Source organism: Paroedura picta, chromosome 3 (assembly GCF_049243985.1).
Source record: "Paroedura picta isolate Pp20150507F chromosome 3, Ppicta_v3.0, whole genome shotgun sequence".
Classification (NCBI taxonomy): Eukaryota; Metazoa; Chordata; class Lepidosauria; order Squamata; family Gekkonidae; genus Paroedura; species Paroedura picta.
Window position 1 is genome coordinate 36,366,439 of NC_135371.1, and position 17,670 is coordinate 36,384,108.

Genomic DNA, 17,670 nt, shown 5'->3' on the forward strand with positions numbered 1-17,670 from the left:
TGGCTCATGATTTAGAAGGGGTGTGTGTTTGGCTGATTGGCTGTTGCAGCAGAAAGTGTGGGGAATGTGTAGTTCTTTCACATGGTAAAATAAAAGCTTTGCTCCCCAGCACTCTCGGGGAATGTGTATTGCTGCTTAATAAAACTCAAGCTGATTGCTCCACTCCATTCCACCCAAACCCTGCCCCATTGGGAATACCATGGTGATCGCGTATGCGCACACACACACACACACAATCTGGTGGCACCCCTATCTTTTCCTAAGGAGTTATTCTGTGCAATAAGCAGGCAGGCCAGTCAGCTGCCCAGGAGGCCTATGGCAAAGCAGGCTCCTAGCAGCTCACAGCAAGGTTGAGGTGGAAAGAGGTGCCAGAGGGTGTCATCAGCTGGCAGTACTGGCTGTCTGAAGCCCAGCAAGCAGCGGAAGCCTTATGCTGAGCAATGACAGGTTGGAATGAAGAAGCAGGGGGGTGGTAGCCAAGTGGGGGAGAGGAACTTGCCTCTAGGGGATGCCGGTTAAGTGAGCATTCTGGTTAATCAAGTCTTGGATAACAGAGCTTTTACTGCACTTAGACCGAAGTATACTGGAGAATAACACAAAAGGAAACTCCATTGATTTGTAGTAATGCATCCAACATGAGTGTTGAGCCTTTTATCATTCTATAATGATAGAATGTACTTAATTATCGAATCCAGAAGACCTACAGTAGGTATGACTTGTACCTATGGAGATATTAATGGGACCAGTTTAGATATCTCCACCTTCTTGCTGATGCCCCACCCCCAATCAGGACACTGAACACACAGGAGGAATAGTGGAGGAATCGGATATTGTTCTCCCCCGCAGAAGAGAAGTTATCTTTCTGCATGCACACACACATTTTAAATGCAGCCCTTCTACATTCAAAATACAAAGCAGATTAGTGGCTTTTGACATTATCGGATTCTGGTTCCAGTTTGGTTTTTGATCCCCACCCCCCTCTAGGCGTTAGATTATTCTACGCGGATCTAACATGGTAGCATGCTCAAATATATATGATACCAGATTGCTGTGGGCAGTTGATTATGCCAGATGTCCTGGTAACCACTTGCCATCATGGACGATGACTAAGGCAGTTCAGTGTGTCACTTATTGTCAAACTGAATGAACATAAATCAGTTGTCTCAAGGGGGCAGAGTAATTCTGATGCTCAGGGATGCAGTTCTCAATCAGGCTGGATGCTATATAAACCACAAAGATTTATCCTCTGCTTAAATTAATCTAGTGCCTAAACATGTGTGCTGAAGGTTATTGCAGAGCTGCATTTATTTAATGTACCTGCCATAACTTTAGGCTAAATGAATTTTACACACACACACAGATGTGGTTTGAATCTCATTTTGCCTCTTTCTTGTGCTCATTTTTATCAATTTGCTTCTTGCGTGCACTCATTTTTTTATTAGACGTAGATAGTCATTAACAGTGCTTCAGTGCCTGTTGACTAAAATATACAGGCATATTTATTTATCTGTACGTATCTTTTCTTCAACAGGCTTTCACCAGAGTGCGAGATCTTCGGTATCTTGAACTGATCAGCAACATTGAGGTAAAGGGGGAAAATATTAAATAGAAAGCATGAATTTAAGACAAAACCATTTGCAGAATTCAGATGGTTGCATGTTAAAGTGACAATGAATCTACTTAGAGTGAAAAATGCTGAGTGTTTTGATTTAGCAGTGATGGCTGATACATATTGACTTCTGATGGCAGAAACTTAATGAAGAATGGGAAACTCCTTGAATATTCAATTATAACAGTTATAATGCTGTAGATTTCCTATGGCTTCTTTCAAAGTATTTTATAAATAGGAATTAATTAAGTCTTACCTCATCCTCTTGAGATGGGTAATTATTTTTATCTCCACTTTGCAGGCTGAGGGGCTGGCACAGAGGTAATATGGCTGGCCCAAGGTCACATGACAAATCAGTGACAGCTGGGAGTGAAATTTGGGGCTTGCCGCTTTCATGTTGTGCTCTCAACCTGTTCAAATGCCTAGCCCATGAGCTGATAGATTTTTTAATTAAAGAATAATTACTGTGAAGAATCTCAAGGAAAAATAAATTTGTCACCAGGCTGACCTTTCTGTAGGATATTATAGTAATGAAAAGCATGTGGATCTGCAATGAAAAGTCGAATGCAGATATTAATTGGGGTTCTTGTCTTGGGACACAATCTTCGTTCTGCTGCCCCGTTCCTGCAAAAATGTTCTTGTTCTGACGCAGTGCCAAAACAAATTTGCTGCAGACATGGATGGCATCGGAAGTGAGAAGGCACACTTTTGTAATAGTTCTCCGTACGAACTGGCATGGACTAAGAGGGCTCTTTGGACTATCAAATCAGTCCATCCGCTGCCTGGTTGTTGCGCATGGTCTTCCCCTGTGCCTGTTGTGGTGGCTGGAAATGAATTGCAAGTGCTTTCGGATGGGACAGCTGGCTTTAAGGTGTGGAAATGGTTGCCTGGGCTTTCCTTTCCATTAATTTTGCTGACGCCTACATTTTAGAGTTGACTTCCTTTAATAATAGAAGGCCGATTTGTTTAAGCCAAAATAATCTTGCTCATTGTACATCTAGGGCTGCTGATTGCCTAGAAAAACAAAAACAAATAGGATGTTACTGACCAGGTGATGTTATGGACCTCCATGCCTTGAAAAGTTTCAACTGCCCATTTCAAAACATTAGCTTGTATTAAAGGGACAATTTTTACAGGCCACCTGGCAACTATAGGTAAATTCAGGGGAAAGAATGGAAGCAGGGTCACATGGACATTAAGACTTTTCCATTCAGTTGCCTCCTTGTGTATTAATCTTCAGCCTTTAGGGAGGGCGGTATACAAATGTAATAAATAAGATAAGGTCTTGAGCTGACATTAGCACATTCAGGTTTACAGCTAGAATCCCATGTTGGTAATTCAGTTTCCAAGTTTATCGATTCCCGATTTTCCTCAGGACGGTGCCAAGAAGATACATATACTTGTACCTTCATGCTGTTTTCTGAAGTGTCCCTGGGGGAGTTCTAATTGTATACTCTTCAGTAAACATGGAACCCCTAGCAGGGCATATAGAGCTCCCTTAGCTCTTTCAGATGAGAAAAACGGAGGGGGGGGGGCTGATTTTCTTATGCCTACAGTCCCAGTCTAAATCAAGCCCTAGAAGCCTAGGGATTGAGATCCTAGTAGAATACTTGCAAGCACATGTGGATCGCAGTGACCAAAGGGAAAAATATGTTGTGCCCAAGTGTTCATGTGTCAGAGTGCTCATTTTCCCAATAAGGCAAACTTCTGAATAAGAAAGTGTCTTTATTAAGAATGAAGACATCTGTTACACATGCATAGACAGAACGGAGGTCCTTTGTCCATGGACAGAGTATATAATCCAGTGACACTCATTTTGCCCCCCCACCCCCACCCTTTGGAATATAGCTAACTGCATTTCACAGCTAGACTCAACATCCCCGATAACCTAAACTACAAAGGGGAGAACCAGAGATGTGGAAGAAGAGGAAAGGGGAGGGGGAATAATGTAAGAAAGTTTGCTATAAACTAAACAGCAGGATGCAATCTTGTGGTATCAAGACCGATATTCGGGGAACATCACAGATCAAACATCACAAAGCATGGCAGATGTACCTTGAGGATTCTGACATCATGCAGTTTAGCATCCTGTTTCCCAAATGGATCCAGGAAGCCCACAAACAGGACATTGGCATGCCATAACATCCCCATTGTGTTGTTTGGTATATCGAGATTCCGGTTAGCTGATGAGCCAGTCATAGATCTGTACTCCACTCTGCTGGATCCAGATATTTGTGTCATGGTGGTGCTTCAGTTGTAGTTCCCTTCGATGTAGCATCCATGGCTATTGAGAACACTGCGTGGAAAGTTGCTGCTTGATGTCACTAGTGTTATGCCTCATGTAACCAATGCCTCACCTTTAACCTTATGTTTATTATTATTTGAAGACTCTGCATTCTCCGTAATTCAAGAAACAGCAAATCTGCCTCGCTTCCATTTTTTCAAGCTTTAAAAAGATTATTTTAATATAGAAGCTGTATACCCACCACCACTACGCAAAATTCTGAGTCACTTTTACTGCCCACCTTTTGATAGAAGTACATTTTTTTTTAAATCCCCCATATTGATTTGAAAGTCCCTTTTAGGCAGAAATGAAAAGTGCTATCCACAGTTCCTTACCACTTGCAAGGAATATATCAAGCTTTCTTCTAAGGAGAAGACCCAGCATCATGGCATTCCTTCCAAGTAAGGCTAGACTCATTTAGAACTGGGTGTCATCCCCCCTGTAACAGATCTCATGAGAACAAAGTGCCATAGAAATGTGGTTCAAATGTACTGTGAAAGAATCTGTCATTGAGATGCATGGAGGGGAGATCCCAGGGAAGAAAAAGCCTGGACAAAATCAAAGGAGTAAGCTTCCAGCATTGCATTAACTGGAACTGAATATGATCGCTCTAAGCTGAGTTAAAACACACATTGGAATATATCACGGAAAAATATATCCCTTCCCATTAGTAGCTCTATAAGGAAGCTCCTTAGTGGCTGTGCTAATGGGGTAATTAAGCATCCTACACTCATAACCATTATAACATTAAGGCGTCTCTGTGCTCATGGCATGTTATTGACTGTCACTAATTAGCATGAGGGATACCACTGCCAAATCTCCATGTCCTTTTTGTGATGTTCTCGCCAAACACAGTGTGTGCAGGAACTTCAAATTAATCTTTCTGTTCACTTCTCGTTTATCCCGGATAGCGTAACTTTCAGCAGCAGCTTGATACATTTGAGCACAACAATTTATTATGATCTGGGGGGTGGGGGCGGGGTGGGACTGTAAACGTTTCCGTAGAGGGTTTCTGCACATTTGAGAAGGAAAAATAAGTTTTCCTGTTTATTTTTTTTTTTGTTTGGTAGTACCATGCACCTGCTGTGTTTGCACATGTCTTTCAAGGCAGAGCTGACTGGTGCCGAATCTCCTCCTGTGCCGGTTTCCTTGCTGACTAGAGTCCTTCTGTGCTGTTTGCATGAGGCATTTCCTTCCTGAAGTGATTATTCCTGATTTTCTTTAGATAGGGACATGGAATGCTGAGAAGCTATCCTTTTGTGATATAATTTTCTCCTGTATTATGTAAAAAAAGCCTGACTAGAGGGACAGAATGAATAGACTCCTCTTGCGGGCCCATTCTATACCCTGTTTTTCCCTGCCTTGAGTAGTCTCAATAAACAGAAAGTAATTTCCAAGCTGGCGATGGCAAAAAGCTTTATTCAGAACGAGTTCCTAGGTATAAAACCTCATTTTTGTATTTTATTTCCTCAGTAAACTTATTTCTGAATTGGTTTTTTTTCCCAAGGATACATGCAAAGTCTTCAGCCCACTACCTAATTCTTATATTTTATATACCTTATATTCTTTATATTTTATATTTTAAGATATAATTTGGGTCTATTACTGTCAAAAGTCCATAAAGGTAACTATCTTATAAATGACCCTTTATAAATAGTTACGTTTATGGACTTTTCAAGCTAATTGACCCAAATTATATGACTTAAAACATAAAATATAAAAAATATAAGGTATATAAAATATAAGAATTAGGTGGTGGGTTGAAGAGTTTGTTTGTATCCCTGGGAAAAAACAATTCAGAAATAAGTTTACTGAGGAAGTAAAATATGAAAACCACTTTTTTATACCTAGGAACTTGTTCTGAATAAAGCTTTTTGCCATCGCCAGCTTGGAAATTTCTTTGTTTATTCATCTTCAGCTGACGGGTTGTCTTTGCTTGAGTAGTCTCAAAGCAGTTTACAATCTCCTCTTCCTCTCCCCACAACAGACACCCTGTGAGGTAGGTGGGACTGAGAGAGTTCTGAGAGAACTGTGTCTAATCCAAGGTCACCCAGCTTCATGTGGAGGAGTGGGGAATCAAGCCTGATTCTCCAGATTAGAGTTCTCTGCTCTTAAGCACTACATCATTCTGGAATGGGATCAAGTGCTCTGTAACACAGGTGAGGGATCTTCCCAATGAACGATGATTCCCGTAACATATTCCCCCCCCCCAGCAATCGAAACAAGAGTTCAGAAAATGACTGGCTTCTCTTAGAATGTTTATTATTTTTAATATTCTGATGTATTTCTCACCACTGTCAGCAAAGCCGGCTCATGGCGGATGACATATTGAAAATGACAAGTGAAATAGCATAAAAGCATATAGTAACCAAAGAACAATAAAATAGCATAAAACGCAGTAACCCGTCAACAATAGAATAGTGTAAAAACACACTAACCCAACAACAATACAGCACAAAAATGGTGACAGATATATAACCACTCAAAATTCTACTCCTCCCAATTAATCCCACCTCGTGGGCCCCGTCTGGCCTTACCATGCTCTAGTCAGTGGTTGGCAATTATGATGGTATCAGATGAGAAAGGCTAGGGTGGGGCCCATAGATCTTCCAGCCCTAGCCTTGAACAAATGCCTGGTGGAGGAGCTCTGTCTTGCAGATCCTGTCGAACTGTGATAGCTCTGACAAGGCCCTAAGCTTATGTGGGTGCTCATTCCACCAAGCAGGGGCCAGGACCAAAAAGAACCTGGCTCTCGTTGAGGCCAGGCATGGTTCACACGGGAGAAGGATCACCAGTTTATTAGTACTCGCAGAGCGCAAGGCTCTGTGGGAGGGACACATGGAGATAGACAGTTGCTCAGATATGTAGGGTCCAGACAGTGGATGGCCTTAAATGTTAAAACCAAAACCTTGAACTAGATACGGGACACCACCAGTAACCAATGCAGCTGCTTTGGTACTGGCTGAATGTGGGCCCTCCAAGAGGTTCCTGTGAGGACCCTGGCAGCAGCATTCTGCACCAGTCGCAACTTCCGGGTCAAGGCCACAGTCAGGCACACATAGAGCAAGTTACAGAAGTCTAATCTGGAGGTGACTGTCACATAGATTCCTGTGGCCAGGTGATCTGAGGACAGGTAGGGTGCTAGTAGCCTCACTTGCATCACTCAATGCCATGTCCTCCGCCACTTATCTCCATAAAGTTGGATAGGCATTAGACAAGACCCCAAAATTGCAGCAAGGTTTACTGCTAATTACTCTGTTTCAGAGCTCTCATATGAAACCCAGGTACATAAAATACTGAGGGAAGGTGACTATGAGAATAGTATCTTGAATTATTTATTGTTGATGATGTCTTTTCCCCTTCTTTTATACAGAAGATGACTGGTAAACCCTAAACTTTCCTTAGTAGATGTTTTCTAGTTTTGCTCAAGAGTTTCTGCCCTCCATAACCATAATCTCTGCAAACCTTAGTCCTGTTGTAGAGGTGCCATCCAGCCTCCAGGTGGAACCTTGGGGAGTCATCTCCCAAATCTAGAGAGAGTCAGCCATATCAAATATACTTAAAAACACAGCTTTTATCAGAACAGCAAGGAAAAAGTAGGGTAAGGTGAGTGGACACGATAAACACAAAATTATGTGGCACAAAGAATGGGAGGAAAGAACGGAGTGGCCTTTCCTTGGCACAGTCTGCTTAGGAAGTGGAAAAGATATGAAATGTGTAAAACAGCAAGTTGAACTGGCAGGCTGGCCTGTGCTAGAGAAAGCACGTCCTGAACAGGACAATCCTAACAACAATTATAAGTGTTTTGAAGCCCCAAGCACAGCAGCTTCTAAACAAATGTTACCAAAAAAGCCCCATGTTTCTTTACACAATATGGTGCCCTTGTGCCGTTTCCCCTTACACAAAGGTTATCTTTGGATACAAGAAATGGCATTTGTGGAGCAGCCCTGTATGACATGATCATATTTGGGGAAATACCTGTATCTTGCAGGGAGGTCTGCAGACCTTCCATAAAATTAAATTCCATAATATTTAAAAGGACTGGTTTGAACAATGCACACAAAGTGTTGATCATTTATTTATTTGAATTATATATACTGCCCTATCTGGCCAACTGACTCATGACAGTAAACTATGTTGAAACAACATTGAAAGGTAAAATAGTTTGTTAAAATTAATTTAAAATCTAGAAAGATAAGTTTAAAATTTAAAATAGCATCAATATTAAAACAATAGCAGCATTGAGAGTTCTTCTGGAGCCAGAGCATGGTCTGAGGGCATCTCTTTGACAGGGGGGCCCCAGCAGTTGTTACTACTAGACTTGCACCAACTAAAAGCCTGGCAGAAGACCTCTGTTTGGAGGTGTATCCAGGCAGCCATCCATCAGGAGGTAGATCTGGGTGTCATCTGCATATTGATGGCACCCAAGTCCGAACCCCCAGACCATCTAGGCAAGAGACCGCATAAAGATATTGAACAAGGTTGAGGAAAGAATTGCTCCTTGTGGCACCCCACAGTGAAGGTGGACTTGGTGCGACTGTGTTTCCCCAACTGCTACTCTCTGTCCACAGCCACAGAGGGAAGTGATCAGCCATTGAAGGGCTGTCCCCCGTACTCTGGTGAGGCAATGAGCTAAGAGCTCATGGTCAGCTATGTTGAATGCTTCTGTGAGGTCCAATAGCACGAATAGCACTGACCCACTTTGATCCAGCTGTCTCCAGAGGTCGTCATTCAGAGTGACCTGTGCCATTTCCACTCCATAACCAGACCAGAAGCTGGACTGGAAGGGATCCAGGACTGAAGCTTCATCTAGGTGTGCTAGTAGTTGGATTGTGGTGGCCTTTTCAGCCAGCTTCCTCAGAAACACTAGCTGTGAGACAGTGTGGCAGCTGGCTGAGTCCTGCAGATCCAGGTATGTTTTTTTCAGTAATGGGCTTCCTCCTTCAGTCCTTCCAGAAATTCTCCTCTTGAAAGGGAGAGATTGATGATCTCTTGGAGAGGACCTTTCATCATTGCTCGTTTCAAGGAGCCATGAAAGGCAGGGATGTAACGGACAAGTGTCTGGCCTCACTGATGCTAGCAGCCTATCCACTTCAGCCAGTGTTAGCTGTCTACACCTATCAAAAACTCCCCCCAAAGGTGGCCAAGGGTCCTTTAGTTCCCTTACTGTATCAATAGGTGGGAGAAGGTTGCAATGGAGCATCGAGATTTTATCCATGATATAGGTCTCAAATGCCTCACAGCTGATATCTGTCATTTTGGTGTACTTCCTTGAGGGCAGTGAGGGACTGAACTACCCTAAATAATTGTGCTGGGCATGAGCTCGTGAATGGGGTGGAAACTGCGTAAAACTCTTATTTTACTGTTTTCACCACCATTGTATAGGCCCTTATAAGCATCCTATAAGATGTTCTCTAAGCCTTGTTACGAGTCTTCCTCCAAATTCACTTTAGTCGTCTCAGTTCCCTTTTCCTTTCACAGAGCTCCTTTGTATGCCAAGGAGCCCATTTAAGGTGGGGTCAGAGAGGATGTTGAGGAGCAATCTCATCAATGGCAGCTAGCATTTGACTATGCCAATTGTTGACCCTAGGGGGCATTGAATCCCATAGAGCATTCAGGAATCCTTCTGGATGCATAAGTCTCTGCAGGCAGGCTAGAATTCCTGCCCTGCCCCCCCTCCCCATGCCCTAACAGCCTTACTTGCATATGTCTTATTTGTAATAGATAGTTCCGTTTAGTGCAGCAGACAGATATAAGGGCAGGGCAGCCTTAAATGGCATTCTACTCACAATGGAAAGCAAAGGTAAAATTTAGCTCACTGCTTGATCCTCCCTGCTCTCCAGAAGCAAGGGTGAAGGGCAGCAGGGCTTCTGTCGAGTGTGATGCCCCAGCAAGCGAGCTCAGCCACCCTGCTCTGTGGGGCCCTTCTGTTCTCCCATCCTTCTGCAACACATTTTAAAAATGAGCTTTGCTTCTAGTTGCTGAGACTGAAGCCTTTCTCAACCTTTTTACCATTGAGAGCCAGCTTGGTGTAGTGGTTAGAAGTGCGGACTTCTAATGTGGTGAACCAGGTTTGAATCTACGCTCCCCCACATGCAGCCAGCTGGGTGACCTTGGGCCCGCCATGGCACTGAGAAAACTGCTCTGACCGAGCAGTAATATCAGGGTTCTCTCAGCCCCACCTACCTCACAGGGTGTCTGTTGTGGGGAGAGGAAAGGGAAGGGGACTGTAAGCCTCTTTGAGCCTCCTTCGGGTAGAGAAAAGTGGCATATAAGAACCAACTCTTCTTCTAGTCTAGTAAATACTTAAAAATAGACAGTTGTCCAAAACTCAAACAATGTGTTACATCATACAACAGTCCTGCGAGGGTGAGTTAAGAAATCCCCATTTTTTCTAGTTAATCTTTTTTCCCCCCTTGAATGTTGATTTCACTATCGAGTTGTGGGACTACTAGAGATCAGTTCCCCTAGTGAAAATGGATGCTTTGGGGGTGGGCCCTATGAATTTGTACTCCACTGAGATCCCTGTCCTCCCCAGGTTCTGTTAGTAACTGAGAATGTGCATCATTCATTGAGCATGCGTGAACACCACAAGCTGCACAAGTGTGAAAGTGTGATCAGCTTTTCTCAACTTTTTTACTGTTGAGAACCCCCTGGAACTTTCTTCAGGCTTTGAGAAACTCCAGAAGTGGCACAATCATGCAGAATATGGTTGGAAAGCATAACTATGTACATGCCTACATGGTGATCATGACTAGGTTGATGTGTCAGTCTTGCCTACTATGTCATTTCCACAGGAACTGTTTTCTGTTTTCAGGAAACATTGGTGACTCTGGATTGCTCATTTTAGAAAAAAATTCTTATTGTATACAAAAGAACATTGAGACTGAAACTTTCAGCCTTTCTCAACCTTCTTACCATTGAGAAACCCCTGAAACATTTTTCAGGCTTTGAGAAACCCCAGAAGTGGCAAATCATGCAGAATATCGAGCCCCTCCCCTTCCCACCCCCTCCAGGCCCATCATTGGCCATTTTGGGATGGGGGGGTCAGGTTGACACGCCCCTATATGGTCATAACACCAGATAAATGTTTAACAAATTTAAAAAATATATGAAAAATTAATTTACTCCCATCCATTCGGGAAACCCTTCCAGGGCCATCAACGAACAGTTGAACCCTGGTTGAGAAACCCTGCCTTAGATATTGGGGCATTATGCTTGTGCATCTCACCAAGATTTGAGAAATGTTTTCAGCAAAGTGAAGGTGTCAGTTGCTTCCACAGTTCCAACTGTCCATGGGGGGGGGGTGCCCAGCTATTACTTGGGCAGCATAAGTAACAGTACCAGTTTTGCTTTGCTAGGGCCACACATATCGTTAAACTGTCTCTGGTGCACTGGGCCCCATGAATCATACTGGGCTTGGAGAAGAGGAATAGGATTGATTCTCTTTAGCAGATAATTAAAGATGAATGATATCCATTTCTGGATAATCTATGTAAAAGATCGAAGGGGAGAGAAATAGAGCGGAGAGCAGGGTACCAGGTGTGCCCTTGCCACGCAGATCCTGAACAAGGGCGATACGTAGTGAACAATGTACATTTTAATCAGTACTCCGGGTTCCTGTGTGACTAATTTTTTTCCACACAACCCAGTTTTTGGCAAGGCCAGCTTTCAGCATATCTGATGTAAAAATGCCAGAGGTAATAAAGAGTAAAAGACTTGTAAGTGGCACACAGTGCTTTTTAAATAACATAAATATCCTCAGATCCTGCTGTCGGTTCTGACAGGAATGAAAGACGGAGTGATACTTTGAGCAGCTAAAGAGGTAGCCCAGGTGGTCTGCCCAACCTTTCCTTTCAGATTTTTTAATGGCAAAATTTGTGAGCAATATTATTAAGGCCGTTGCTTTGAAAGATGTGTGGTGTTCTTAGAACAGCAATTGATCTCATTTTGTTTCTGACAGCATGTATGTACAGGTGCGCGCACACACACACCTCTTTTCTCAGAGTTTCATTTATGACAGAAAACTGGTTTTGTTCCCTGCTAACAGGCCACACATTTCAAGGCAGGTGGCAGCCAATTAAAGCTATCTCTTTCTGAAGCCTTACATTTATTTCATTGGGGGGTTTATTGTGCACTTGGTTCAAATTGTTGGAAGATATTTTTATTTCTTTGGGTGTGATGGCTTTGAAAATTCTTCATTTGTAGCATATTCTTAACTGTCTGTCAGTAATGACTTTTTAAAAAGTAGTGATCAGATTCTTGCTTCTTCAATGGAAGAGGCTGCATTTGAAATATGAAGCACTTAATTAAAAATTATAGGCCTTTCTCTGGTGTTGATCACCATAACAACAAACTGATAGTGCAGATGGTGGCCATTAATTTTTAAAATAGAAATAAAAGATTCACCACTTTCTGATGTTTTGGTCTTACTATTAAATTGGTACTTTGCTCTAAAATCTGAGGGTAGCAAAGAGCTGAACTGACTTTTTATTTTTGCGTTCATTTTGGTTGCTTCATTAACCTTGTCTGAAGTTCTAAAAGCTTTGCTAAGTATCACATATGTCAACAAGTACGCAAAAATACAAATACACATTCTTAAAATTTGTCCAATTTGTATCAGTTTCCTAGCTGGATTCGTGAGAGGATGTAATTGAGCCAAGGAGAAAGACCCCAGAGAATAGAGAGGGGTGAGAAAATATAGGGAATTTCACATAATTATAGAGATCAATAAACTGTTTTAATACTCCTCAAGAAAATCATAATGTCCATGTCTTAAATATGTGTTATATCAAGATTTTACAATGAGTGAGTGAATGAATACCACCTGTGGAGTTCTCCACCTCGTTCTTCCTGCCCATTGTGAGCACTCTGAAATTCTGTTCTTGGACATCTGCAGGAGCAATGTGGAGTGCAAAGTGTAGTTCTGCAGTGGGAAAGAACTGGTGTAAATCAGTGGTCCCCAACCCTTTTCCGGCTGGGGACCGGTGGGGCAACTGCCCCGCCCGCGCAGCACGCATGCGCGGTGCACAGCTGAAATTGCGCATGCGCGGCACTTTCGCACATGCTCAAAAGTGCCGCACATGTGCGATTTCGGACGCGCATATGCGGCCCTGATTCCCTCTCCCCCCCCCCCCCGCAATAAGAAGCTTCCCGGGCCGCAAGCTTGCAGCCCAGAGAAGCTTTTTACTGTGGGGGGGGGGCGGGGAGAGGGAACCGCGGCCCGGCGCCCTGGCCTTCGCGGCCCGACACCAGGCTGCGGACCGCAGGTTGGGGACCACTGGTGTAAATCATAGGCCTTTTCATTGCCAGTGGAAGTGTCATTACACTGGCATAATGTTAGCACCTGAGGATCCAACCTTTAGGGTGCACAGTTTATACCAACTCTCTCTCATCTGCATACTTTCAAGATCCTCTTGGATCATTCAGATTAATTTGTATTTCACTTGCCCTGGTGGATGAAAATGTCAGGTCTGGGTGGGCAAGAGCAGCTGCATCTGCCTGCTTTATAAAGTGATACTTTGCTTCTTACCCTCTCTTTTGCTGTGCTGTAGAGTCAGTTTGCATAATAGCCTTGTGTGCCAGCCCAAAGTCTATTACAACAGATGCTCCTATTGTTTGCCAGATTTTCTTGTTTGGTGTCAAAATTTCTTTAATCACATTTTTTAAATGCACTGACATAAGAGCTCTGGACTCTCCATATTATCTGTCTTAATCACATGGTCCTTCTGTATCATATTTCCTGTACAGACCATCATGGCCATTTCTGTTTGAGAAGAGCCAGGATGCTTGGTCAGATCTTACTCAGAAATGCCAAAAATACCATTAAAATCATTAGAGTGAAGCTATTGGGTTTCTTAGGGAGCCTCTTGTGGCTCAGAGTGCTAAGCAGCAGAAATGCTGTCTGAAGCTGTATGTCCATGAGGTTGGGAGTTCAATCCCAGCAGCCGGCTCAAGGTTGACTCAGCCTTCCATCCTTCCGAGGTCGGTAAAATGAATACCCAGCTTGCTGGGGGCTAAATTGTAATGATTGGGGAAGGCACTGGCAAACCACACCGTATTGAGTCTGCCATGAAAACGCTGAAGGGCGTCACCCCAAGGGTCAGAATGACTCAGTGCTTGCACCTTTACCTTTACCTTCATTGGGTTTCTTGATAGCCAGAAGTGGTTTGTTTCTCTCTGGCATGGAAAAGTGCAATGGGATCTTGTCTTGTAGTTCAGCATCTTTATGGTAACTTTAGTATTTTTCAGGAATGCTTCTTAATTGTGCCGTACTTACTACACGGTGCTTCATTCCACAGTGCAAGTCTTAAGTTCCTCAGTCAGTGACAAGTTACTGATTGCAATGTATCCAAATTACCGATGAGACATTTTCTTTAGGATTGTCCTTGGCTGTTGTGAGGCACTTTGAAAACATCTGTCTCAAGAGAATACAGAGTGAGAGAGATGTTCCACAGAGTATGACACCTGCTTCTATATGTTGGAAATCAACCAGTCATCAAGTGCCTTTTGGGGGTGCCTTTAGTAGCAATGGGGCTAATGTTAGTTATTTTCTGCATTTCTTGGTACAAGTTTGTACCAAGGGCTAACTTTGGCTAGGGCCTGTATCATACATAGCGAAGATTTCATGAGCTCTCTTTATTTTTAACCATTGCACCTTGTTTGTTTGTTCAATTTATAACCCGCCGCCCCCTGGAGGCTCGCGGCAGTTTACAATCATTTAATAAACCCCGATAAAAACCCATTAAAACAGACATAAAACATGAGAACAAGTTACAGATATAAAACCCTTAAGATATGATGGCAAAACTTGCCCCAGCTCAATATAACCCCAACATCTAAAGTGGGGGGGGGGGGAAGGGGCCAGAGAGCATAGATGGAATTCGCCACCGCCACTTCCATGGGAGGGGCCCCGATCTATCTGGCCGCCCAGCCTCAGCTGTAGGACCTGGCAGAAGAGCTCCGTTTTGCAGGAGCTTATATCTTGTTGACCTCTAAATTTTAAGGCTGTTCTGTTGGCTTATTTTGTTGTTCAACAAAAAAGTGTTGGATTAAATCTCTAGAAAATCTTATATATTGGATTCAACATTTGGAAATATTAATCATTATAAGTGACAGCATAAAACTAAAACTAAAGACTTCCTTACAGAGCCTCTTGTGGCGCAGAGTGGTAAGGCAGCTGTCTGAAAGCTTTGCCCATAAGGCTGGGAGTTCGATCCCAGCAGCCGGCTCAAGGTTGACTCAGCCTTCCATCCTTCCGAGGTCGGTAAAATGAGTACCCAGCTTGCTGGGGGGTAAACGGTAATGACTGGGGAAGGCACTGGCAAACCACCCCGTATTGAGTCTGCCAAGAAAACGCTGGAGGGCGTCACCCCAAGGGTCAGACATGACTCAGTGCTTGCACAGGGGATACCTTTACCTTTAAAGACTTCCTTAGGAAATAGCAGATTTGACTAGAGCACAATGGTATGCTGTGGCTATTTAGACTCCTCAGGTCCCTTCCATGGGAAGTGATTCACTATTTATTTGTTGTATTTATTAATTTAATTTATATTATATACCACCCCTCATCATGACGTCTTGGGGTGGTGTACATAGAACAAGGAAAGTAAATTGAAAACATTTTTAACAATACTCATAAACAGTCAACATCAGTGCCTTCTCGGTCCTGGTCCCTACCTGGTGGAATGAGCTCCTGGAGGAGCTGCAGGCCCTGCTGGAGCTTTCAGCTTTCTGCAGGGCCTGCAAAACAGAGCTCTTCCACCAGGTCTGTGTTTGAAGCCAGGGTGAAGATAAGATGTATGCCCCCCCCCCAGGAGGAGTATTCCACCACGTGCCATCTGTGGTGGTCAGCTGCTTCCCTGGCTTCTAGTGGGAGTAGGTGGTGGGTTGGTTGCCACCGTTTCTGGTAGTTTGTATTTTAATTATTGGTTTTAGGGAGTTATAGGGGTTTTAGGGGATTGTACTGTTTGACTTTGCAACCTGCCATGAGTCGGCTTGGCAAGAGTGGCGGGTAATAAATCCAAATAATAATAATAATAATAAATCAGGAGCATTATACATTAGGGTAATTACAGCAATTAATAGAGAAGGCAATCAGTCAATTGCTATTATAAATTTTGGGGACCTGTGGAATGTCATAGTTTCCTGGCAGGGATGGGTCCAGGTTTCTGGGAGGCCCCTCCATTGCTGGCCTTCAACCGAAAGCCTGGCAGGAGAGCTCCATTTTGCAGCCCCAAGTCCCAATAGGACCCTTATTTCATTGGGGAGCTCATTCCACCAGATTGGAGCCATGGTCAAAAAGGCCCTTGCTCTGGTCGAGGCGAGGAAAACCTCTTCAGGGCCAGGGATCGCCAGTCTGTTTGATTAAATGGAGCAAGTGGTCTTTGGGGAGTATAGGCAAGTAGACAGTTCTTGAGGTATGCAGGACTCAGACAGTGTATGGCCTTATGAAAAAATGTGTCCCTTTGTGGAACCATTAATTATCTGATGAAGAATACGAAACAGAGCTTTTGTCTGGAAACTTCATCCCTCATCTGTTTGCATGATCCAGCTAGAATAAAAGAAGAGACTATTTAACAAGGTTTCCTGCATGAACTTTATTTCATATTTGAAGAGTTGAATCCACAGGTTCTTGTTTTTGTTGCTTCCTGCGCTGTGTTTTCCAGAATTGCTTCCTAGAGTTGAGTTTTGACCAGACTGTTTCCTGCCTTTTGACTGTCCTGTTTCCTGATTTTATAGTGGGGCGTTTTCTGCTTTCTATCAGAATGCTAGGGTGGGGGAAGGTTTTTTTTTTTTCACAGAATGCTAACAAACAATGCCACTGATGTCAGCAGGACTAAGTTGGTTTAAATGCAAGTAATCCACTTTTAAAAGCTTTATGAATCACAGCTTAATATTTTCGGTGGCTGCAGCCAAACTTGTTTCCTGCCTGATTATGTTTTGTCAAAATATTTCCTGTCTTTTTAATTATTTTTTTTAAGGAGAGGAAGAAGCGTGGGGAGAACAACAATGACCTGTTTCTAGCAGATGTTTATGCCTACCAGGGAAAGTTCCACGAAGCAGCCAAACTATACAGAAGGAGTGGCCATGAGAACCTGGCTCTTGATATGTACTCCGACTTGCGCATGTTTGACTATGCAAAGGTACACAGGTATTTTCTTTATGGGGGACATTGATTTAAATTGGCCCTGGGGTCCAAGGTTCTTTTCTGTCTCAGGACGTATTACGTTGGCCAGCAGTGCTTACCATGTAGGGAGTCATTGAATTAGCCACCTCCCACCAGTAATGTGTTTTGCAGATGTGTTGATTGTCTATGCTAGGTGGAGGATCCATATAAGTAACGGTGCTTTAAGCTCACTGTCTTTGTGTAGAGTCAGCACTACACAGAAACCCTTTTTCCTAAAAGTGTCCATGGGTACTGGTAATGCACATAAACCATAGCAAGAGGAAAGGGGGGACTCAAAGACACCAAAATCACATGGAGGTAACATTTATAGGAATATGTATTGGACAGGGTACAGAATTCCTAGCAAAACCACAGCACAGAATGAGAGTAGCTGGGCAGCTGTGATCAAAAGCTGGCTGTCCTTAATGGGAATAATTTTTATATATTATCAAATATATCCACATAACTTATGACTGGCCTTGCAAAGATGGATTCAAGTGGATAGCTGTGTTGGTCTGAAGTAACGCAACAAAATTGGAGTCCAATGATACCTTTAAGATCAACAAAGCTCATGCCTTGAATAAATCCTTGCAAAGATGATTATACTTT

The 17,670-nt window shown here is 43.1% G+C and overlaps 1 protein-coding gene across 4 annotated transcripts in view; it reads left to right on the forward strand.

Moving 5' to 3' along the window:
* The window catches only part of IFT122 (intraflagellar transport 122), a 71,830-nt gene that overhangs the window by 27,049 nt on the left and 27,111 nt on the right, over positions 1-17,670 (forward strand). For all 4 annotated transcript variants that reach the window (XM_077325295.1, XM_077325296.1, XM_077325298.1 and 1 more), the window contains 2 exons: positions 1,532-1,585; positions 16,877-17,038. In XM_077325295.1, the coding sequence (XP_077181410.1) occupies positions 1,532-1,585; positions 16,877-17,038 (216 nt within the window). The remainder of the gene's footprint in view (positions 1-1,531; positions 1,586-16,876; positions 17,039-17,670) is intronic.